At 41.5% G+C, this 25,480-nt stretch overlaps 1 protein-coding gene across 1 annotated transcript in view; it reads left to right on the top strand.

Annotated features, from left to right (window-relative positions):
• LOC150066300 (protein O-mannosyl-transferase TMTC1-like) overlaps positions 1 to 25,480 on the top strand; it is a 96,226-nt gene that overhangs the window by 55,915 nt on the left and 14,831 nt on the right. Inside the window, 4 exon segments of the mRNA XM_090329001.1 lie at positions 12,975 to 13,096; positions 15,041 to 15,206; positions 23,703 to 23,888; positions 24,869 to 24,892. Of these exon segments, the coding sequence (XP_090185127.1) occupies positions 12,975 to 13,096; positions 15,041 to 15,206; positions 23,703 to 23,888; positions 24,869 to 24,892 (498 nt within the window).

The raw sequence follows: 25,480 nt of genomic DNA, 5'->3' as shown, positions 1-25,480 counted from the left end.
ATTGCTCCAATTGGCTTTACACAAATTGTTTTGTCTGGACTGGCCTGAATTGCCACCTCTCTAGTAGCGAGGATTTCAGCTATGAGCCACCATGCCTGCTCTAACATCGGAGGCTTGAAAAAGATAAAATCTAAGGCTCTGTCACAGAGCCAGCGTAAGCATTGGTATCATAACTTGAAGTGAGCACAATACATCTGAAACATATTCTTTTGCTATATATTACATTATCAGTCATATTTGGGATCTTATCTGAGTTAAGAAGACAATTCGATCACCATCTTGAACCTAAGCCACAAAGAGACACATGATTAAGAAATATCTAAAGACAAATAACTCATGTGAGAAATAAACAGTGTTGTGTGGTCTGGAGTGGGTGGGAACAGGGGCTCACGCAGCCTCTAGGGACAGACAAAATAGATGACAGTAGGTGGTAACTGATGTGATTAAAAAGTTAAGGACCATCTCTGGGGAGGTATTATTCATAAACAGGGTACGCAATACTCCTGTGCGCCTTTTCAGTCTGGACAGACACTGGCCAGATTCACACAGTACTGCTTCTATGATATTTAAGGAGCTTTCAAGAAGTGATCACTAAGATGTTCCACATGTGTTTTTCAAAAGCTCTTGTAGCTAAGCCAAATAACCAATTAGACCAGCCTAAACAAATTCTTAACCTTGGGAGAGTTTCCTCTACCTTAGGCACATGTAAACATTTACAGAATTATAAAAATTGTAAGACTGGGGAAATGTAACTTAAGCAGCTGTTTGTAAAATAAAGTCTTCCTAACTTTCCATTTCCACAAGTTTCATAATTTCTTTTTCCTAGAGAAGTATCAGGATATTTTAAAAAACATTGCTCTATATCTACCATAAAACTTTAAAGCCATATAGATACTGAAATTGCATTATATATGTATGTTAAAAGTCCATTATTAGACTATAATTCAATCTTAAAATCAACTATAAGTAAAAAAAGAACACACCAGCTTAGAAAAATATATATGGTTCATCAGAACTTATACCCAAGCCTACACTATGGCCAATACACCTTTGTGGTTTCACAAAAGAAATAATTGATTTAAACAATGTTTTCTCCACTACCAATAAAGTCAAATAAAAACTTCTAAAATCCTTAAACTTAGTATTATATCCTATTTTTTCCCTTTTGCCAATCATGGGGCTTGGACACGGGGCATGGGAGCTGTCCCTGAGCTCTTTAGCTCAAGGCTACCGCTGTACCATTGGGCCTAGGTGTTGTCCTTGAGCTCTTCAGCTCAAATCTACTGCCCTACCCCATAAGCCACAGCCGTACCACTGGTTTTCTAGTGGTTAATTGAACGTAAGAATCTCCTGGTCTTTAGTGTCTGGGCTGGCTTTGAATCTTGATCCTTAGATCTCAGCTTCCTGAGTAGCTAGGATTACAGATGTGAAAAAAGCTTCTACTTACTTTTGCTTTATGTTTTATGAATCATAACTTTATATGTAAATGTGTATCACAGTGATGTTGAAAAATTTACATCTGTTTGTCTTGGCAAAGGCTGTGAAACCAGCTCCTGACAGAGCTAGTTTAGGAACATGCTCTGGACAAATGGACCCTAAAGTGCTCATTCTTGTATCTCTTCTCAATGGCAAACACCACACCCCATTCAGAATTCCAAATGAATTATAACAAATTCAACATAGGACATTTTCTTGAAACCTTGCTTTTAGTTTGAATTTATGCCCATTTCAAATATTCTTTCCCAGTATAAGCATAATTGTGAGGATAGAAAAGGGAAAACTTAATAACTATTATTGCCTTCTGCTCTCATTTTTGCTGCTCACTTCACAGTATTGAATTTCCTTTTCAAATTTAACTAATATTATTTCAACTATTCTTTCCCAATAACTTAGCTAAATTCATAAAAAATACTGAGCAGAAACAATGTTAAAGAAAAGTAAATATTTGTACTATTGAAGATCTTCCATTTTTAAAATATAATTAAAAAATTATTTGTAAGTGAAAAAAACTAAACAAATAGTTTTTGGCAATAATAATAATAATAATAATAATAATAATAATATACATGTCCTTTAATTCTATTCTTTTCAACAACTATAATATATTTTTCTATAAAAGAGAGTTCAGAACAGCAGATGACTTCTAATTGTACTTGTAATGTAAGATCTTACAAGGGACAATTGAGGAAAATTACTTTGTATTTGTTTGGAAAAATATAGACAATGACAAATTAAAGGACGAGAATGTAGCTTGTGTACATGTCAGACAGATTCACAGAACAGAAAATGTGCCAAGGCATCTGGCAAATCAACTGGCTCTTCTCTTTCCTGTTAAAAAACTTGTTAGCACTCATCAGAGATGTGTCATTCTTTCTGACAGCAGCATAGAATTCCATTGTGTACAAATACCACAACTTGTTGATCCACTCATCAACTGAGGGACATCTAGGTTGGTTCCATATCTTTGCTATGGTGAATAGTGCTGCAATGAACATTGTTGTGCTAGTGGATTTAGTATGCCCTTGTTTCTGGATGGTTGGGTAAATGCCAAGTAGTGGTATTGCTGGGTCATAGGGGAGTTCTATGTTTAGCCTTTTGAGGCACTGCCACACTGCTTTCCATAGTGGTTGAACGAGTTTGCACTCCCACCAACAGTGTAGTAGTGATCCCTCCTGGCCACATCCCCTCCAGAATCTGTTGTTATTCGTTTTCCTGATCCTGGCCATTCTAACCGGAGTGAGGTGGAATCTTAGAGTTGTTTTGATTTGCATTTCTTTTTTTTATTTAATTTATTTTTTTATTGTAATTAGTAAAAGGGTTACATGATATTTGCCAGATAGAAGGTGCATTAATTCACATACATTGATACCCTTTCACATGTCTTGGTACCCGTTTCCCTCCCCCCCCACACCCCCACCCATCTTGGTTTTCCCCCCTTCCCTATCAAATTTCAAATATCCAAATACAAATAAATTCAATTTATCAGATAACAAAGTGAGATACTGTACCAATATGAGATAACCAAGGGACAGCAAAGGAGATGAGAGACAACATACTACATTAAGGACAACAATCATTCATTATATGGCTTTTGTTTCACTATCCTGGAGGTCCTTTCAATTAGCTTCACATTATATGGCCTTATGTATCAAGGTTTTGCTCTATTGCAAATCTCTGCTAGTAGAGCCCAAGGTTTCTACTGATTATGACGAATGAGGGAAACCATTAAGCCTAAGTTCCTTTGAGTCTGGCTTACTTCACTTAATATGATTTTTTCTAAGTCTTTCCATTTCCTAACAAATGGGGCGATGTCATTCTTTCTGACAGCAGCATAGAATTCCATTGTGTACAAATACCACAACTTGTTGATCCACTCATCAACTGAGGGATGTCTAGGTTGGTTCCATATCTTTGCTATGGTGAATAGTGCTGCAATGAACATTGTTGTGCTAGTGGGTTTAGTATGTCCTTGTTTCTGGGTGGTTGGGTAAATGCCAAGTAGTGGAATTGCTGGGTCATAGGGGAGTTCTATGTTTAGCCTTTTGAGGCACTGCCACACTGCTTTCCATAGTGGTTGAATGAGTTTGCACTCCCACCAACAGTGTAGTAGTGATCCCTCCTGGCCACATCCCCTCCAGCATCTGTTGTCATTCGTTTTCCTAATCCTGGCCATTCTAGCTGGAGTGAGGTGCAAATCTTTTGATTTGCATTTCTTTTATGACCAGAGATGTTGAGCATTTCTTCATGTGTCTATAGGCCATTTTTGTTTCTTCTTCAGAGAAGACTCTCTTTAAGTCTTTGGCCCATTTTTTAATGGGATGGTTGTTACTTTGGAGGATAGTTTTGGAGTGATTCAATTTTTTGAGTTGTTGATATATTTTCGATATGAGGCCTTTGTCCGTTGTTTGGTTGGTGAAGATCTTCTCCCACTCTGTAGGCTTCCTGATTAGTTTACTAGCTATGTCCTTTGCCATACAAAAGCTCTGCAGTTTAATGCAGTCCCACTTATCCAGCCTTTCTCTGATTTGTTGTGATTCTTGGACCTTATTAAGAAAGTTTCGACCTGTCCCAAGGAGGCCTAGTGTATCTCCTATTCCTCCAGGTCTTTGATCCATTTGGAGTTAATTCTAGTGCAAGGTGACAAAGAAGGATCCAACTTTAGTTTTCTGCAGGTGCTTAACCAGTTCTGCCAGCACAACTTGTTGAAGAGGCTGTCTTTCTTCCATTCTATTTTTTTGGCTCCCTTGTCAAAGATTAGGTGGCCATAGGTCTGTGGTTTAATATCTTGGTCCTCAGTTCTATTCCATTGGTCTTCAGGCCTGTTCCTGTGCCAGTACCAAGCTGCTTTGATAATTATAGCTCTGTAATAGTTTTTAGAACATAATCAAAATTAGGCTAAGGGTTTGTATATCATAGATACATATTAATTTATGAAATAAAACGTTATGTCTATAGAGTCATAGTCAAATCCCTTTCTTTCAACACCAAAATTTCAGGACAAATCTTTCTATCCCTATGGGCATTAAGCCTGTGCACTATAATTCTAGCTACCGAACAAGCTGAGTTCTGAAAAGAGAGGTTCAAAGCTAGCTCAGGCATAAACTGCCAAAAAGCCAGAAGTGGAGCTGTGGCTCAAGTGGTAGGGCACTAGTCTTAAGTAAAACAGCTCAAGGAGAGCACCTAAGCCCTAAAATTAAGCCACAGACCAGCACCTATATATATATATGCATATATATATACATATATTCCTCAAGGGCTTTTCATATTCACAAAAGCAAACATATTTTCAGGACTCAATCTCTGGAAGGAAACATAATTGTGTTGACAATGAATGCCATCTTATATTTTCCATGTCATAATGCTAAGAATGATTGTACTGCTCCACAACTTATTGTGACAGCTCAGATGTTTAAATCAGTGTTCTTATTCCAAATTATTGTTGCTTTAGGTGACCATACTAAAGTATTTATAACTGTGTTCCCTACTAGGCTGCACAATGGTGTGGATATGTCTGTGTTTAACATTACAGATTTTGAACTAAGCAAAAAGAAAATCTAAGCCCTTCTCTTCCTCAACATATATTAAAAATGACATAGTCTCTCAGCACAAATGCCATATTGACCCAAAAAAAGTCACTTCACATCTGTGTGTTTGAAGGGAAGGAGTTTTATTTTTTATTTTTTCAAGTCTTTTTTATTCTTTTTTCCCATACATTTTTATTGTAATTAATAGAGGGTTACATTATATTCACCATATAGAGGGTGCATTACTTCACATACATTAATACCTTTTCTCATGTCTTGGTCCCCATTTCCCTCCCCCCACCCCCACCCCTCATCTTGTTTTCCCCCCTTCCCTATCCAATTTCAAATAACCAAATACGCATATATCAGATAACAAGGTGAAATACTGTAACAATATGAGATAACCAAGGGACAATAAAAGAGATGAGAGATAACACAGAACATTAAGGATAACAATTACTCATTATATGGCTTTTGTTTCTATATCCTGGAGGTCCTTTCATTTAGCGTCATACTACATGGCCTTATGCATCTATGTTTTGTTCTATTGTAAATCTCTGGTAGGAGAAGCCAAGCTTTTACTGATTATGACAGTAGAAACCATTGAGGGAAACCATTGAGTCTATGTTCCTTTGAGTCTGGCTTACTTCACTTAATATGATTTTTTCTAAGTCTTTCCATTTCCTTACAAATGGGGCAATATCGTTCTTTCTGACAGCAGCATAGAATTCCTTTGTGTATAAATACCACATCTTGTTGATCCACTCATCAACTGAGGGGTATCTGGGTTGGTTCCATATCTTTGCTATGGTGAATAGTGCTGCAATGAACATCGTTGTGCTAGTGGCTTTAGTATGTCTTTATTTTTGGACCATTGGGTAAATGCCAAGTAGTGGAATTGCTGGGTTATAGGGGAGCTTTATGTTTAGTCTTTTGAGGAAGGGAAGGAGTTTTAGAAATCAAATTTCCAGCTCTTATATCTTGGTCATTACTGAACACTCTACCAGTTCATGCTTCTCCAAACGATCTTGTAACTGAACATTCTAATCACAAATGTTCTTTCAGTGACTTTCTCCTAAATATTAAGCAAAGGAGCATTACAGGTTGAGAGATGGAATTTCAAATCCTGCTTCTACTTGGGGGCTCATCTATTTGAGATCTTATCCCTCTCTCCCTCCCTTCTTTCTTCCTTTCTCTCCCCAGCCTTCTTTCATTCACCAGTTCTGGGCTGAACTCAGGCCCTGGACGCTGTCCCTGAGCTCTTTTGCTCAAGGGTAGCTCTCTACCTCTTGAGCCAAAGTGCTACTTCTGTCTTTTTGCTGGTTAATTGGAGATAACAGTTTGACTTTTCTGTCCAGGTTAACTTTGAATTGCGATCCTCAGATCTCAGCTTCCTGAGTAGCTAGGATTATAAGCATGAATTACCAGTGCCCAGCTCTGATCTTTTGGTAATCTACTTTAGTCCAGAGTCAGATTTGTTGCTATATAAATACTGCCTTTGTCTGAGCACCCTAAATGTAGTCATTATTCCCAAATGCTAAAAGTTCTGTGATGAAGTATCCCTCAAGTGCCATTCTATTTCAGAACCTTTGGGCTCTTGTTCACACTTGCAGAATCATTGAATAAAATGGAGTCTTCTGTTTCTGTTCATTATAAACACTTGGCACTGAGTCTTTAAAAATGTCTTTTACTGATATTTTCAGTATACTTAAGAAAAATTGTCAGTACTTTGTGCTGAACTTTTAGTTCACAATCAAAGGTAAAAGTATAATTATGACATGGTGTGGCACTACCTGCCTATAATCTCAGCGCTCAGGAGGCTTAGGTAGGGCAATCACAAGTCTGGATTACATACTCTAAAATGTCTGTCTGTATCTATCATTTGTTTACACACACACACATACACACACAGCCTCTTTTTGTAACATTTCATTTAATTTGTGTGTTCCATAATGACCCAGAAGGAAAAACAGAAATTTTCCTCTTCCAGCAGTGATGCATAAGGTCCAGTGAGAAGGGAGTGTATATGGTACATAAAAACTGACGGCTGATGGGGAATCTACCCTAAACATCATGACCCAAGATATTATAAGGACACCTGCTCAGCTATGTTCATCTCTGCACTATTCACCATAGCCAGGTGATGGAAACAATCCAGATGCCCTACTGCAGATGAATGGATACAGAAAATGTGGTATGTATACACAATGGAATTCTACATAGCCAACAGACAAGATAAAAAAATGGCATGCACAGGGAAGTGGATGAATCTAGAGTGAATCATGTTGAGTGAGACAAGTCAAGACCTAAGGAGCAAAAGGCACATGGTATCCTTAATATGAGGCTATTAAATCCAAAGAGTACAAGAACGAGGACTCAATAACTGCATACCCAAAGTTATGGGCATGGTAATGGAAATAGAAACATAACTATATAGACATAAAAACCTATGACTCTATAGACATGTTTTATTTCATAAATTAATATGTTTTAATGACATATAAACCCTTAGCCTAAATGTGATTAAGTTCTAAATACTAAGTCCCAGTGATTGTAAATAGAGATTCCCTCCTTGAACACTTGTATGTTAAACTTGTCATTTAAAATATGATGTAAAAATCAACTTTAATAAATTCCTAAAAAAAAAACCTGACAGCTGATGGAGGAGGAAGAATGGTGTTTGATTTTCAATGTCACATGACCACAAGAGAAGATGAAAATACATGTGCCATTCTAACTTGTCCTTGATATTAAATATCTTCAGGCCATCCCTGTCAAAAATAGTTCATGAAACAGATTTTTTCCTTCTTTCTTGCTTTCTATTTTCTTTCTCATTTTTTTTGGCTCTCCTGGGGCTTGAACTCAAGGCCTGAGAACTGTTCTTGGGTTTTCTCAAGGCTAGCGCTCTACCACTTGAGCAATAGCATCACTTCCAGCTTTTCTATGTATGTGGTACCAAGGAACTGAACCCAGGTGGGTCTTCGTGAATGCTAGGCAAACACTAGGCCAAACTCCTGGTCCCTCTTTTATTTATTTATTTATTTATTATTTATTTAATTGGTTGTGGGACTTGAACTCAGGGCCTGGGCACTGTCCCTGAACTACTTTTGCTCAAGGCTAACACTCTACCATTTGAACCACAACTCCACTTCTGGCTTTTTCTGTGAATAATTAAATATTAGAGCCTCCTGGACTTTCCTTTCTAGGCTGACTTTGAACTGTGATCCTCAGATCTCAGCCTCCTGTCTAGCTAGGCTTACAGGCATGAGCCATGGATTCCCAGATTAGGCTTCAAGTTTTTCAGACAACAAATATTAAGGCAGAGAATTCTAGGCCATCATTTGAAGTCCCAGCATTGATAAATCAATAGTAACGGAAATGTAGCTGTGGTTCAAGGGGTAGAGCACTAGCCTTGAGCACAAAAGCTCAGGGATAGTGCCCAGACCCCAAGTTCAAGCTTCAGGACTAGGAAACACACACACACACACACACACACACACACACACACACACACACACACACAAATAAATTGGCCAATTAAATAATAATAATAATAATACGTATTTTCTTTTTTCTCTTTTGAAAAGTTCTCAAATCTGCCAGCTCTATAGACATCCCTCTCCCTTATTTGGGAATATGCAACTATTCTTGGCATAACAACTAATGAATGATTACAAAATCAGAAATTGTTTATTCCAAATTCGAGAAGTTACTGAAATATCATCTTTGGGAAAATAATATCTATAAAGCGATATTAGAAAATAGGGTTAATTTTCAGAGAAATGAAGTTTAGAGGTGAGTTTAACCATCTTTTCAAAAATACCTAAGTCCATGTGTCAGATTTTTCTCTGGCTGTTATATCAAATTACTGTACACTAAGTGAGTTAAAAAAAAACAGATTTTGTTTTGGAGTCTGGAAGACTTGAATGTAAGGTGTCATCATTTAGGGTGTCAAGTTCCAATAAAGCTTTCTTCCAGGTTTGCTGTCTGCCCTTCCCTGAAGGACACAGAGCCCTAGAATTCTGAGCACCCAATTCAGGAAGTCTACAACTGCAGTAGGTAACTGGAGCTGCTTTCATGACTCCCCAGTTCAAAAACTAGCTAGAGGCAGAAAAATAGCTCGCCCTCCACACTTCCATTTTGTATCTCCGTCCTTTGCCTTGAACAATTCTCTCTTGCAGTCACTTCGCGGATATCTTGGAACGTTAGGCCATGAACCAGGCAGCAGGGATGTACTGTAACATGGCCCCACCTTGAGCAAACCTGAGCCAATACATGTCAGACCCTTGAAGCCACTTCTGATGATCAGAATACACCAGTTATGGGAGTGTTTGACCATGTGTAGCTCTCCTTCCCTGTCTACACTTAACCTGTAGCTTATGTCCATGCCTTGAAGATGGATGCAGAGGGAATGGAGTACTGACTCACTATGGCTAGTTGTACCAAGTAATCCATCTCTTTCTTCCCTTTCCTGGGTCTCTTTATGTCTGGTTGTACTTAGCAAGACTAGACTTGTGGAACTCTTGGAGTATGGGTCTGGAAGTAGAAAACAACAGTTTCACAACCTCATAGCCTAATGATCTCCCAAAGACACCCCATCACATTGGGGTTGAGGATTACATGAATTTGGGGAAGTATGCAAACATTTCATTCACTCATCTTAATGAGTAAAAGTAAGGGAAAAAATAAAAGAGTCAGAGAAGGGGAAAGGAAATGGATTAAAGTAAAAAACAAAACAAAACACTATTTGGCCAAGTGCCTGTGGTTCATGTACTCAGGAGTGATTTAAAGTTCATCATATGGTCTTGAAACCCTGCCTGAAATCTATGTATATGCTCCTCTGCAATCTCAATTTCCACAGGGATAAATAGCAATGAGCTCATCCCACAAAGTCATGATACATCAGCTGAAAACTAAAGACATTTACCTTCTTTTCCAAATAGCTCTAGATGCATCTTAACAAGTGTTTGTTATCTGTAATCTAACCTCTACCTTAAAATATGATGAGGAGGAAGAATAAGAGGAGGAGGAGGAAGTATAGGATGTTGTTACTGGGGAGATTATATGGCTATCATAATTAATTCAAAGAATTTGAGAAGCCATAGCAATTGCCAATCCCTTCAATGATACAGAACAGAAGGGTACAGGGCCAGGAGTTTGGCCTAGTGAAAGAATGCTTGCCTAGCATGCATGAAGACCAGGGTTTGATTCCTCCACACCACATGCATAGAAAAAGCTGGAAGTGGTGCCATGGCTCAAATGGTCGAGCTCTAGCTTTATGAAAGGAAAGTCCAATGATAGTGCTCAGGCCCTGAGTTTAAGCCCCAGGACTGGCAAAAGAAAGAAAACAAATAAGAGAAGGCTACAGGCATGCGAGCAACAATATAGAATGGGTACTAACCAGAAAAAGATCAACAAATCAAGGACTCTATTCTTTATTCTGACTAAATCCTTGGTATTTTCAATTCTGCTTTATCTAGTAGTCTGTAAGGAGATGAACTTTACTTTTCCCTGAGAAAAATTGTTAAGAACATTACATTGCCTCTGGGTTAAAAAAAAAAAAGAAAGAAGAAAAGAAACCAACTATGAAAACAAATTACGTAATGCTATTCCTGGAAGAGACAGAGAAAAAAAATATGTGTACACACACACACACACACACACACACACACACACACAAACACACACATATTGTTTTTGCTTTGACTGTCCTGACTTTAACTTAACACCTAAGCACTGCCCTTGGGCTTTCTCAAGGTTAGAGCTTTACCACTTGAGCCACAGAACCACGTCTGGCTTTTTCAGTTTTTCTTTTCTTTTTTTTTGGGGGGGCAGTCTTAGGGCTTGAATTCAGGGCCTGAGCACTGTCCTTGGGCTTTCCTCAAGGCTAGTGCTCTACCACTGGAACCACAACACCACTTCTGGCTTTTCTATATATGTGGTACCAAGGAATCGAAACCCAGGTCTTTGTGCATGCTAAGCAAGCACTCTACCACTAGGCCAAACTCCCAGCTCCACAAGTACATTTTTAAACACACATTTTCAGAAGAAAATGTAATGATATTATCATTTCTTGAAAGGCAGTAAAGATGTATGTATATATATGGGCTGGGAGTTTGGCCTAGTGGTTAAAGTGCTTGCCTAGCATGCATGAAGACCGGAGTTCGATTGCTTAGTACCACATACATAGAAAAAAGCCAGAAGTGGTGCTGAGGCTCAAGTGGCAGAGCTCTAGCCTTGAGAAAGTCCAAGGACAGTGCTCAGGCCCTGAGCTCAAGCCCAGGACTGGCAAAAAAATAAAGTATGTATATATGTATGCAATGTATAAATACATATGTATCTATTATGTATATATATATATGGCACCTTATTATATTTGTTTTTCAAAGGCAGATGCCCCATTGTAAAAAAAATTAGGGATTTCTAGTCTGTAGAGGTTAGGGAATTTGTCTTACAGTTAGGGAAAAAATCACATAATTTCATCATTTGTCTTTTAAGTAAAATTTTTTCCTGAGAATTAAATTGTAGGAACAATCTGTTCTGAGTTCCGCTACAATAAGCCTCATAAATATTCAATTCTGCATGTAAATCTAGGTGTTTGGTGTTTAGTTTTGTAAGTACATTTCTGTTCAGAAATGTGGTCAAGAAGAACTCTCTGGTTTTGCTGCTTTGACAAAGATTCTGGATACTGAATAGAGCATATCAAAGAATCATGAAATAAGGCTTGCAATTTCATAAAATCGAGGGAGAGAACTGTCAGGGAACTGGAAAAATATTCGCCTTAATATTGTTAGAATCACAGTCATGAAAGGAACCTGGGTGTTTTATTTAACTTTCTGTTAATCTCACATGGAAATCATCTTCCACAAAAAAATCCTGCTGTTTGTTCAATTCCCAAGTCAAAAAAGAATTTTTGACATCCCAAGAATTGATCAGGACAGAGCACATGTTTGATGGACATTTGGCTTTACTATGAAAGTATTTCTTCTATGTTTTATACACATTTCTGTCCCTAAAAGGGTTCAAGGCTTCTACACCATGGCTTCTATAATAATAAATAAAAAGTAACCTCTGGTTACTACTATTTTACCCAAATTGTCTCCGCTAAGATCTAGGTTTGTTCACTTTTGCCTTTCTCACATAAGCCACGGTAGCCATTTTATCCATTCTCCAATTACTCTATGAACTTTGGCAGATTTTTTTTTGGTGGGTCATGGGGCTTGAAATTCTGGGCCTGGGCGCTGATCCTGAGCTCTTCAGTTCAAGGCTGGAGCTCTGTCACTTCAGTCACCGCTCCACTTCCAGTTTTCTGGTGGTTAATTGGAGATAAGAGTCTCACTTTATTACCTGGGCTGGCTACTTTTTGCCCTGCTACTCTGCCAGGTTTTTTTAATCCATTTTTTAGTACACACACACACACACACACACACACACACACACACACACACACACACACCCATACACACATACACAGAGGTGCTAGGAGAATGGGAGGCGTTCATGGGTATGATAGTGGCTGGTCTTAGGGAGATGGGGTTGTGACTTGGATAGATGGTTGGGAAGGGATCTGTGCATGTTCTACTTGCCATCCCACAGTGTTCAGTAAGCTTGAGCCTTAAGTAGAAATTTGTTAGGCAGAGAGAGGTCAGGATGAGGACTCAAAGGTTTACTGGCCTGGAATTCCTTCCCAGAAGAAGCTCTAACTGACCACTAATTACGCACGGCAGGAGCAGCTGTGGGAGGACTAGGGGTGCTTTTCAGGACATGACTCTAGAGGGAGGGGATTGGTTTCAGCGTTCTCTCTCTACCTAAGCTGCCTCCATTCCAGCCTGGAGCCTTCGGTGCTCAACTCAGTCCTCATCCAAATGTGTGTCACTCGTCATTCTTCCTGGGCCCTACATGTGACTGTGGAACTAAACAAGTCCCTTTGTCCTCCCTTCTGTGTTTCAGAGGCTGGAGCATAAGGAGGTGCTGGTGGGCCTGCTCTTCCTGGCATTCCCGTTCCTTCCAGCCAGCAACCTCTTCTTCAGGGTGGGGTTTGTGGTGGCTGAGAGAGTCCTGTACATGCCCAGGTAATTGTCCTACTTCCGTCCCCAACTTGGGCAGCTGCAGAGACAGTCTACTGTGTATAATGACGCCTGAAGTTGGGGGGAGGGGAGAATTTAGCTTTCAAGTGATTTCAACAACAGCTTTGTGCAAATATATATTTTTTAAAGATTTTATTAACACTGATTTTTATATCATATTTCAAATGTCATGTTTAACAAACAAGCATTCAAGAAGGGAATCTATATGCAACCACTGGCACATAGATTGTAGAACATAATTAAAATTAAGCAGAAGGTTTGTATGTCATAGATTCATATTAATCTATATAATAAAACATTATGTCTATAGAGTATACATCCCATCATAGATTTTATGTCTATGTAGTTATGTTTATATCTCCAAGACCATGGCCATAATCTTGGGTTCCGAAATATTGAGTTATTGCTCTTGTACTGTTTGGATCTATTATCCACATATCAAGGAGACCATGCGCCTTTTGTTCCTTTGGTCTTGACTTACCTCACTCAACATGATTCACCCTAGTTTCATCCACTTCCTAGTGAATGCCATTATTTTATCTCGTCTGTTGCCTACATAGAATTGAAATATATATATATATATATATATATATATATATATATATATATATATATATATATCCTGTAGTGCAGCATCTGGGTTGACTGTTGTGAACATGGCTAAGCAGGTGTCCTTATCATAGCAAATTTTTTTTTGCCAGTCTTAGGCCTTGAACTCAGGGCCTGAGCACTGTCCTTGGGCTTTTTCAAGGCTAGAGCTCTACCACTTGAGCCTCAGCACCATCTCTGGCTTTTTTCTATGTATGTGGTACTGAGGAATCAAACCCGGGTCTTTGTGCATGCTAGGCAAGCCCTCCACCACTAGGCCAAACTCCTGGCCCACAAATATAATTTTTATGTGCCAGTACTGGTGCTAGCCCTCCACCATTTGAGCCAAGCCCTCCACCACTAGGCCAAACTCCTGGCCCACAAATATAATTTTTATGTGCCAGTACTGGTGCTAGCCCTCCACCACTTGAGCCATCGCTCCACTTCAGGCTTTGCTTTTTGCTGGTCAATTGGAAATAAGAATCTCATGGACTTTCCTGCTTGGGATGGCTTTGAACTTTGATCCACAGAGCACAGCCTTCTAAGTAGCTAGGATTACAAATGTGAGCCATTTGTGCCTGGCCAAATATATTACATAAAACCATAAGAATTTTTTTCAGCTGGGTGCAGTGGCTCACACTTGTAATCCTAGCTACTCAGGAGGCTAAGATCTGAGGATCAAGGTTCAAAGGCAGCCCACGCACAAAAGACCTTGAGACTCTTGTCTCCAATTAATCACTAGAAAACAGGAAGTGGGGCTGTGGCTCAAGGGTAGGGCAGTAGCCATGAGCTGAAGAGCTCAGGGACAGTGCCCAGGCCCAGCGTTCAAGCCCTATGACCCACAAAAAAAAAAGAGCGAGAATTTCTTCATAAAGATCTTCCCCTCTGGGGTTTTTTTTCTGTTTAAAACCTCAAAAACATTCATTCATATGGAGGAAACTGATTTTCAAAGAAGCCTTGTACTAGTGACTTACACTTGTAATCAATCCTAGCTACTCAGGAGGCTGAGATATGAGGCTCATAGTTCAAAGCCAGCCTGAGCAGACAAACCTAAGAGACTCTAATCTTCAGTTAACCTCTCAAAATCCAGAAGTAGAGATGTGGTTCAAATAGCAGAGTACCAGCAGTGAGTGAAAAGCGAAGCAAGAACACCAGACCCTGGGTTCAAGCCCCAGTACCAGTACAAAATCAGTCACTATGAAAAACTAACTGGCAAGTATGTTAATGTGGCACTGAAAGCTCACCTAAGACAAGAGAATGGCCTTTGGTAGCTATGTAGTTATGCCAAGCTAGGGAATCCAGGGCCCACTTAGTAACTTTGCACCTGGGCTTATTTTTCAGCATGGGCTACTGCATCCTGTTTGTGCATGGACTGAGCAAGCTCTATACATGGCTAAACCGGTGTGGAGCCACTTTGTCTGTGTCCACAGTGCTGCTACTGCTTCTCTTCTCTTGGAAAACTGTGAAACAGAATGAAATATGGCTGTCCAGAGAGTCCCTATTCAGGTATGAATAGATGGGCAGATGGTTACCAAGCTGGATGCTGATGGCTCACATCTGTCATCCTCCCTACTCAGAAGCCCAAGGATTGAGGTTCAAAGCCATTTGAGCAGGCAAGTCTAGGAGACTTGTATCTCCAGTTAGCCAAGAAAAAGCCAGAAGTAAAGCTATTGCTCAAATGGTAGAGGGCAAACCTTGAGGGCAAAAGCTCAGAGAAGTGTCCAGGCCTTGAGTGTAAGCCCCAGGACTGCCACCAAAAATAAATACATATAAGAGATTTCAAACCATGGGTAATAGTTTTGATCCATAAAATTGCATTTACTCCTGGGTATCAGTGGCTCACACCTGTAATCCTGGCTACTCAGGAGGCTGAGTCTGAGGTTCTTGATTCAAAGTCAGGAAAATACATGAGACTTATTGCCAATAAAGAGTACTAAAAACCCAGAAGCTGAGCTGTTACTCAACTGATGGAGTGCTAGTCTTGAGCAAAAGAGTCTCCAGGGTAGTGCCCAGGCCCTGAGTTCAAGCCCTAGGACTGGGTCAAAACCTAGAATAAGTTTTAACTTTAGTTGTTGCTTTTTTTTTCCTCCCCCGATTTGTGTTTTTTGAGTATGTTTGTATGTACTGATATTGAGGCTTGAACTCCAGACCACTCTTCCTTGCTTTTTCACTGAAGGCTGGTGCTCTACCATTTGAGCCACAGTTCCAATCCCTGCTTTTTTTGTTGTTGTTAATTTGAGATAAGAGAATCTTAGGCCAGTTCTTGCCTGGGCTGGCTGGCTTTGAACTGTGATCCTTATATCTCAGCCTTCTGAGTAGTTAGAATTGTGTGTGAGCCACCAGGGCTTGGCTAATTTTAGATTTCCAAAATGATGGTCTAAATGAATGTATGAAAATAAGACACCTGGGAAAGCTTTGTGTCTGTGAATTCAGGTGGAAACAGCCTGCTGATGAGCCAGGCTGTGAAGTCAGCCATAAACAAAATGAAACCAATAAGCCTAATGTCTTTGTTTAGTATAGTGAGTGGCAAAGGCAAGAACCCAGCAAGGAGGAAGAGAAATACAATGCATCTGTATAGAATATTCTAGTGTGTTAAGCAGTGATCAGTTCTATTTGCCCTATTTTGAACACTACTTTTGAATGAGAAAATGAAAGATTTTTCATCTCCCAGGGAGTGAGTATGTTAGGTATAACCATGTCACGTAAGTGGGGTGTTGGCTCGGACTATGAGTTCCTGGATGCCTGTTTCATATGAGGCCCCAAGCTCATACTTGAATATGTTTTAGATAACCATTTAATAATAGCATCTGAGAATTTCTCTAAGTATTTCTACCAGATGTAGTGGTGGAGAGGGTTACATAATAATGCGTTGTTACTCTGTTTTATTTAGTGGCATTTAAAGCTTCTTACTTAAAAATAGGACACATGGCAAGAAAAAAAAATGATGGATCATAGATGTTCTTTTTGTGTGTCTGTGATAGTCCTGGGGCTCAAAGTCAGGGCTTGGGTGCTATCCTTGAGCTTGCTTTGCTCAGGACTAGTACTCTACCACTTGAGCCAAACCTCCACTTCTGGCTTTTTAGTGTTTAATTGGAAATAAGAATCTCATGGACTTTCCTGTCCTAGGTATCTTTGAACCTCATTTCTCAGACCCCAGCTAGGATTACAGGCATGAACACCGGCCATGCTAGTGATGTAGCTGACACCAGTCATGAAAACATAAAAACAAAGGCACACTGATGGCCTCTGGAGCTTCAGGACATTCCAGAACAACAAGTGGGTAGCCTTTAGGAACCTTTGCTAGGCAAATAGAATATTTTTTGTTAAAAATAAAGTTTCCAGGGGCCAGGAGTTTGGCCTAGTGGTAGAGTGCTTGCCTAGAATGCAGGAAGACCTGCAGTCGATTCCTCAGTACCACATACATAGAAAAAGCCAGAAGTGGTGCTGTGGCTCAAGTGATAGAGCTCTAGCCTTGAGAAAGTCAACGACAGTGCTCAGGCCCTGAGTTCAAGCCCCGGGGCTGTCAAAAAAAACACAAAAGTTTCTAGTAAGCTATTTTCCTTTTTGTGATGGGAATCAAAAGTTACACATGCAGCCTGCTGAAAGAACAAAACCTTGACAAACGGTTCTGATCAGATCCAAAGCCAAAACCAGTCTGGTGCTTGGTTCCTCTTGTCAGCTGTAGGCCTCTGCTGCTGACTCCACTACTTTCTTGCTGCACTTATACTCACTCCTGTTTTAACTTTTTTCTGCTCCCCTCATTGCTATCCCAGGATTTTGCTTGCTGCCTTGCAGCTGCTAGGCCTCCTCATGGCTTTTAGGGCTTCATGTTTTATTAATCCATGGATTCTTTGCAGCTTCTTTTCGTCTTGCAACTTCTGCTACCTTTTCCATTGTTGCCACCTTGACGACACATGGTTTGCTACCTCGTGGTTGTTGCAGGCTCCTGGTTCTGCCTCATGACTCTCCCATGCCATCTCATGGTTTCTTTTCTGCAGGGTTCATATTGTTTCATGGCATCTGCACCCTTTGGGTCCACTGGTGACTTACTACCCCATCCCAGCTGTCTCTTTGCTCATCCACCTCTGAATCAGAATCTCCTAGCCTAGACACCAGAACCCCTCCCTCCACTTAAACATCTGTGTGGTATGTTGTGTCCTCACTCCCCAACCATAGCTATTGACCCATTCATCCAATTAGTAAGTCTTGACTACGTCCTGTGTAAAATCCTGGCTCTTCCAAGCCGGGACTCCATCTCCCATCAAAAGATGTTTTTAAGGGCTCATTCCTTACCTGATAACATGTCCTGAGCTGCCTAGAATATAAACCTCTAAAGGAACACAGAGACTGCCCACCCCCTCCTTAGGCCCAGGAAGGAGTATTAACTTTCCAGGGTCCCACTGCTAGACAGTTTTGAACCCAGAACTGGATCCAAAGTTCTCTAATATTTTAGTGCTTTTTAAGAAAACTTGACCTTTTACCTAAATCCTGATCCGTTGAGAACCTGACACTTAAAGACTCTCCTGTTTCCTGTAAGACCACATGATGGGTTCATGTGTGAGGGATAATGCTGAGATGAGTCAGGCAGACATTCACCAGTAATCTGAGGTGGACCACCTGGGGCTTGGAGGAGAGGTATGGAGTGGGCTTTGTGACTCTGTCCACAGTTGGATCTTGGATAGGTCGTACTGGTTTGTGCATTTCAAAAGTTAGAATAGTAATGTGTCTGTCTAGGATAGCGGGCAAGGATGCAGTTATTTGTGAAGAGGCATGAAGTAGTATCTATGCAGGGTAAACACCATATCTAAAGCTTCCAGGACATTCCCATGCTATGTGTTCTAGGATAGGAGAGAAACATACACGGGAGGCACCGGTGAGTCAGGCACATGAACACACTAATACTCTAGTAGGAGATACAGAACACTAAGTAAGTGTGGAAGGTGACGAACATCCATCATTCTATTGCAGATCTGAGAGGAGTATTAAAAGATGAGAAAAGGCGGACATAGAAAGTACACATGTAATCCCAACCACTCAAAAGGCAAGGTAGAGCTAGGAAGATCATAAGTTCAAGGCCAGTTTGAGTGAAGTTGGTGAGACCCTATCTCAAAAACATAATGGAAAACAGAAGTTTTGGAATTGGGGTTCAGGTGCACTTGCCTTGCAGGTGAGAAGCCCTGAGTTTAGTCCCCAGTACTGCAACAGTAAGAGCAGGGGAAGGATGGGGGCAGGGATGTCAAATATAAAAAAGCCATAGTGAGCCAGGTGAGGTGGCTCTTGCCTGTAATCCTAGCTACTCTGGAGGCTGAGATCTGAGGATCACAGTTCAAAGCCAGACTAGGCACTAAAGAATGTGAGACTATTATCTCTAACAACTAGAAAACCAGAAGTGGGGCTGAGGTTCAAGGATAGAGTGGTAGCCTTGAGCTGAAGAGCTCAGGGACAGTGCCCGCTGAGACCTGGCTGACCGTGAGATGGTTTGGGCTTAGCAATGCCATGAGGTTCTTCATTGAGTATCTGAAGACAGACCTTTGATTAGTGAGAAGAGAGTGTTGGCCAGGCCCCAGCACTTCCAGCAAGACCTCGTCTCACATGACACACAGCCCCTGACTGTGTTTGTAGATCCAGCTCAGCTGCCCTTCCTAGCTCTGCCTTACACACGTGGCAGAGTTTGAGCTGAACTTTCAAGGTTTGACCCTAAATCTGGCCTAAAACCTCCAAAACAGAAACCTTGCTCTCCTTTTTAAACTTTATTTACCCAGCTACCACTGCCTGGGTAAGAACATTCTTTTTAAAACTAGTGTAAGAGCAGGGTGGTCACACCTACAACCCTAGCTACTCAGGAGGCTGAGATCTTAGGATCGCAGTCCAGACAAGAAAGTCAGTGAGACTCCTAGCTCCAGTGAACTCATCAGAAAAATCTGGCCATGACACTGTGGCTCAAGTGGTAGAGCATTAACCTTGAGTCTTGAATCAAAGCTCAGGGACAGTGCCCAGCCTCCAGAGTTCAAGCCACAAGACTGGCCAAGAAAACCTGTTCCTAGAGTAGGGCCATCTGTGTATGTCATATAAAAACCCTGTGCCCACACGACGTTCAAAATTAGGAGCTTAAATCTGGGTCTCACCCTCTTTGTGTTTTCCACTCAAGAGTGGTGCTCTACAGCTTGAGCCACACTTCCACTTCCAGGACTAATTGTGAATAAGTCTCCTGCTCAGGCTGGCTTCACCCTTGACCCTTAGACCTCAGCCTCCTGAGTAGCTACGACTGCAGGCAGGAGCCACCAGAACGTGGCTTCAGAGTGACTATTTTCTTTCTGGTTTCTCTCCAGTCTTCTTCGAAGAAGAGGTGTGGAGGAGAAGCATGAAATGCATATGTTAAAGTACTGAATTAAAGGGTGATTTTTACCAGGTGCTGGTGGCTTACTTCTGTAATCCTAGCTACTCTGGAGGCTGAGGTCCGAGAATCATGGTTCAAAGACGGCCTGAGCATGAAAGTCTGTGAGACTTATTCTCCAATTAACCACCAAAGAGCTGAAAGTTGACCTGTGGAGCACTAGCCTTGAGCACAGAAGCTCAGAGGCAGTGTCTAGGCACTGAATTCAAGCCCCAGGACCAGCATTAAGCAAATGAATGAGTGAATCATTGCAGTTATTAACCAGGCTTTGATCCAGCCATGTGGTGGATGAACGTTGCGTTGTTTTTGCAGAGTGTGCACTGCACAGCGGGGCATTACCACTTAAACAAATGGTAATCAGAGCTTGAAGGCAAGGATGGGGTCCCCTGCTCAGGCTCAAGGCTGGGGTCATCTGGCCATTTGCGGGGAAAATGTTTTCTTTGGCTAATTGTTGACTTTCCCAAGCTATTCATTGTACAATGAAATCTGGGAAGACAGCAGAAAAATACCCATGAAGGTCAACATCAGCCATGGGAACAGCCCTGTGGTGGAGTGTTAGTTACCCCACCCACCTGCCGGCCTGTGCAGGTTTCCTCTCCACCACCCAGCTCCACCCTGACCCCATGCAGGTCTGGGGTTGCTCATGCACCACAGGAAGTCCCTCAGAGGACACGCTCGGTGACAGGACTGTGCCAGTGGCATCCCAGTTCATCTGAGAACTTACTAATACCATGCACTGTTGAATTCTACATGGAAAGCGCTGAAATTTCCATGAATAGAAATTTAATTTTCCTTTTTTTTCAGTCCAAGATGGAGACTTGACCTCAGTACCTGATGCTTTTGCTCACTGACTAGTGCTCTACCAACTCAGCCATGCCTCCCACCAGAAATTTAATTCTTTTTTTTTGACAGTCCTGGGTTTGAGCTCAGGGCCTGAGCACTGTCCTTGGACTTCTTTCTCAAGGCTAGAGCTCTACCACTTGAGCCTTAGCACCACTTCCGGCTTTTTTTCTATGTATGTTCGAGGAATCGAACCTGGGTCTTCATGCATGGTAGGCAAGCACTCCACCACTAGAACAAACTCCTGGCCCAAATTGAATTCTTTTTGAACTGTTACATTCACCCTGATATAGATCCTGTGTGTGACTTCACCCTGAGTAATACTCATTTCAAAATCTCATTTATTTTTATTTTGTGTGCCGCGGAGCTTGAACTCAGGCCCTCGAAGTCTTGCTTCGCTGGTTCTCTACCACTGGAGCCTACCTGCATTTCTGTGACAGCCCCTGTCAGGACTCTGAGCGTCCAGCCTTTCCTCCTTCTACTCTCTTTGTGCATGGCTGCCATTACAGCCCTTCTCTGATGCTCAACTATTAATTCTGGCTTCTATGCTTGGAACCACTCATCCTGCAAAAACTCAAAAGTTGCAGTGGCCATAAGACCCTTTGGTGTCTCCATACTCTTGGGACTTGTCCTTCTATAATCTGTCACCTGAATTTCTTTCAGTCCCTGAAAAGCTCCTGCTTTCTTTTCTCTGAGTTCACTGCTCAGAATGGTCCCTTGCCTATTCCCAAAAGTTAATTCAGTTCTTTTTGTGCTGCTTCTTCCTCTTCTTCTTCTTCTTCTTCTTCTTCTTCTTCTTCTTCTTCTTCTTCTTCTTCTTCTTCCCCTCTCTCTCTCTCTCTCTCTCTCTCTCTCTCTCTCTCTCTCTCTCTCTCTCTCTCTCTCTCTTTCTCCTTTCTTTTGTTGCTGGTTGCTGTTCCTGGTACTTAAAAACTCAGGGCCCTGGGTACTGCCCCTGAGCTTTTTTTTGTGCAGGGATATTACTCTACCATGGAGCTACAGCTCTACTTCTGGATTTTTTTTGCCAGACCTGGGACTTGAACTCAGAGCCTGAGCACTGTCCTTGGGTTTTCTCAAGGCTAGAGCTGTATGACTTGATCCACAGCACCACTTTCGGCTTTTTCTATGTATGTGGTACTGAGGAATCGATCCCGGGTATTCGTGCATGCTAGGAGAGCACTTTACCACTATGCCAAACTCCTAGCCCCTACTTCTGGAATTTTGGGTGACTAACTGGAGATAAGAGTCTTAGAGACTTTCCTGCTCCAGCTGGCTTTGAACCGTGATCCTTTGAACTCCAATCTCCTGAGTTGATAGGATTACAGGCTTGAGCCACCAGTGCTCAGCTCACTTCATTGTCTTTAAAATCTCAGTTTTCCTATCATTGCCATAATCCTATCACACTTAATTGACAGATGGTGTGCAAATCACTCCAATTGTCTAGCTGCCTTTATCTCCTCACCCCAGTAACTTCCCAAAAGGGAGATACTTGAACTAATGTATATCTGCATCCCGGGGATAGGGCATGACACTCCATAGCTGTTGAACAGGTGAACAGGTGTGCTGCTTACTGCACTGCAGAGGAATGCGTGCAAGCCAATTTTACCAAACCATCAGACTTCTGCAAGAACTTCCCTAACCATTCTACTGGGCTGCATTTCTTCACGTGTGTGTGTGTGTGTGTGTGTGTGTGTGTGTGTCTTTTTTAAAATTGTTCTCCACTATCCATTCTAGGGCCACACATGTGATCACTTCCCTGAAGGAACGCCAAATTTTCCACCCACTGTTTTTGCGGACCCAGTGCTGCAGGAAACTAGAATCAGGGAGAAAGCAAAGGCTCTGTATAGCAGCTCTCATCTCAGCTTTTTCTTTTTGTGGGTCATGGAGCTTGAACTTGACCTGGGTGTTGTCCCTGAGCTCTTCAGCTCAAGGCTACTGCCCTACCCTTGAGCCAAGCCCCACTTCCCATTTTCTAGAGGTTAACTGGAGATAAGAGACTTAGGTCCTTTTGTGCCTGGGCTGGTTTTGAACCTCAGTCCTCAGATCTCAACCTCCTGAGTAGTTTAGGATTACAGGCATGAGCCACTTCGACCAGCTCCATCTCAGCTTTTGTGGATACAGTGCCTATGGGCACACAAAGACCGCTGGGACCCTTTCACTGAGTCTCTGTGTAAAAGCCTGCTCCTGACATAGACATGAAAGGGAGTCAGGTCTTGTCTAATTCTGAGCCTCTTGCAAAGTGGGATTTCTCATCATGTCCTTCAGAATTCCCGAAGCTCCTGCCTCTTCTTTGGGTGAGGTACCCCCAGGTCTGTAACTAGCTCCTGAGAACAAGCCTCGGCAGATGACCACAGTGTCTTCAGGTTCAGGTGTGCCTCCGGCGTAATTATTTTTAAGCCCTTCTAGCCAGCACCAGTGGCTCACACCTTTAATCCCACCCACTCGGAGGGCTGAGATCTGAGGATCACAGTTCAAGGCCAGCCCAGGCAAGAAAGTCCTTGAAACTCTTATTTCGAATGAACCACCAGAAAACCAGAAGTGGAGCTGTGGCTCAAAGTGGTAGAGCATGAGCCTAGAGCAGAAAAGCTCAGATAGTGCCCAGGCCCTGAGTTCAAGCCCCAGGACCAAAACAAAACAAAACAAAGCAACAAAAAAGAAAACCCTCTTTTTAAAAAAATTATATTTTATTGTCAGGGTAATGTACAGAGGGCTACAGTTACATTAGTCAGGTAGTGGGGAAAAACTTCCTTATAATGCATGTATTTCGGTTCTGGAGTTGAGACTCTGCCACACAATGCCAAGGTTCATTACAACTACGCCAACTTCCTGAAGGACCAGGGTCGGAATCAGGAAGCTGTGTACCACTACAGGACTGCCCTCAAGTAAGCACGTTGCCAGGAACATGTCCCGGAGGTGGTACCATGCTTGAACTCTGTCTCAGAAGAGAAGCTCAGGGTTCCAGCCTGCTCTAATGTGGCAACTCTTGTCTATTTCTGATTCAATGTTTTATTTGTTTGGTTTTGTACTAGTAATATGCCTTTAGCTCAGGGCCTTATGCTTTAACTTAACTTTCTCCACTCTACCACTTGAGCCACTGCCCACATCCAGCTTTTTGCTGGTTAATTGGAGTTAAAAGTCTCACAAACTTTCCTGCCTGTGCTGGAAAAATTACAACTAGCATAAAATTCTTATTGATGAAGAGAGCTGAAGTCAAGAGAACATAGTAAAGTGTCTCAATTGCGATATGATCGGTGGTGTTTGCTACTAAAATGGAATATGAGCAGATCTTTAAAAAAATATGCAGTAGTTGGGTACTGGTGCCTTATGCCTGTAATCCTAGCTATTCACAAGTCTGAGATTTGAGGATCATGGTTCAAAACCATCCCAGGCAGGAAAGTCTTTGAGACTCTTACCACCAAAGAAAGCTGGAAGTAGAGCTGTGACTCAAATAGAGTGCTTTCTCTGAGGGGGGAAAAATAAATCTCAAGGATAGCACCTAGGCCCTTAGTTTAAGCCCCAGAATGGGCACCAAAAACAAAAATAAAAACAAAAATAAACAAAAAAATCATGGTGTATCTAAGTATGACCAGGGCATGGTGACACATCTAATTATCTAAGATTCCAACTTCGTTTTTGGTTGAAATGATATTATACTCATACCATGGCTGCTAATTAATTGTGCTTGAGTAATGTATAGATCCTGTATATTGTTAGCAAGGGAAGAACCTTGTCCCAGTGTTGCCTTTACCATCGTGGCTGCACTCCACACGGCTAAGGCAGAGGACAGCCACACAGGAAACCCTATGTCCAGAGCAGGCTTTATGAAGCCCTGTTCTTGTTTACATTCCCTTGCAGGATTGGAATGTCATCATTTTTTTCCATGCATAAATATTTTTAGCAGAGAATAATTACCCAGGCCTGACTCCTTTGCCAAGTACAAGAGTTTGCAGGCATCTCCGGTGCCTTGTAAGTCATCCCTGTCCCCTCAGGCTCCTCATCTTTCCTGGGTTCACTTGTACTGGAGTTCCCAAGGCTAGGGAATGACAGAATGACTTAAAAAGATGGGGCAAGGAGAGAATGATTCAATTAAGGTATAATAGAATAGCAGTAGTCACTGAACATTTCCCTTTTCTTCTGGCCCTAATTCTCATAGCCTTATATAGAGCTAAAAGTCAACTCTACCTTTACACAAAAGGAAAATTCTACATAGAGGTTTCGTGTTTTTTCTCAATACTTAAATTTGAACCTCAAGGTCTTTCTTGACCTTTTTCGCTCAAGGCTGGAGCTCTAGTACTGGAATCATACCTCCATTTTGAGCTTTTTGCTGATTAATTGGAAATAAGAGACATTCAAGTTTGTCTTCCCTATGGCCTCCAACCTCAATCCTCAGATCTCAGCCTCCTGAGTAACTAGGATTACAGGTGTGAGACACCAGTGCCTGGTATAGTCAGTTTACTCTTGTAGAGAAATTCTCTTAACTGTTCTGACATAGCTCATGTGGGACAGACTTCAGGTAGTCAGAATGGGTAGCCGTGGAACAATATTCA

This window comes from Megascapheus bottae, chromosome 2, assembly GCF_031878675.1.
Source record: "Megascapheus bottae isolate mThoBot1 chromosome 2, mThoBot2.hap1, whole genome shotgun sequence".
Lineage (NCBI taxonomy): Eukaryota > Metazoa > Chordata > Mammalia > Rodentia > Geomyidae > Megascapheus > Megascapheus bottae.
Note: the sequence above shows the minus strand (reverse complement) of the source record. Positions and strands in the feature narration are given on the sequence as shown.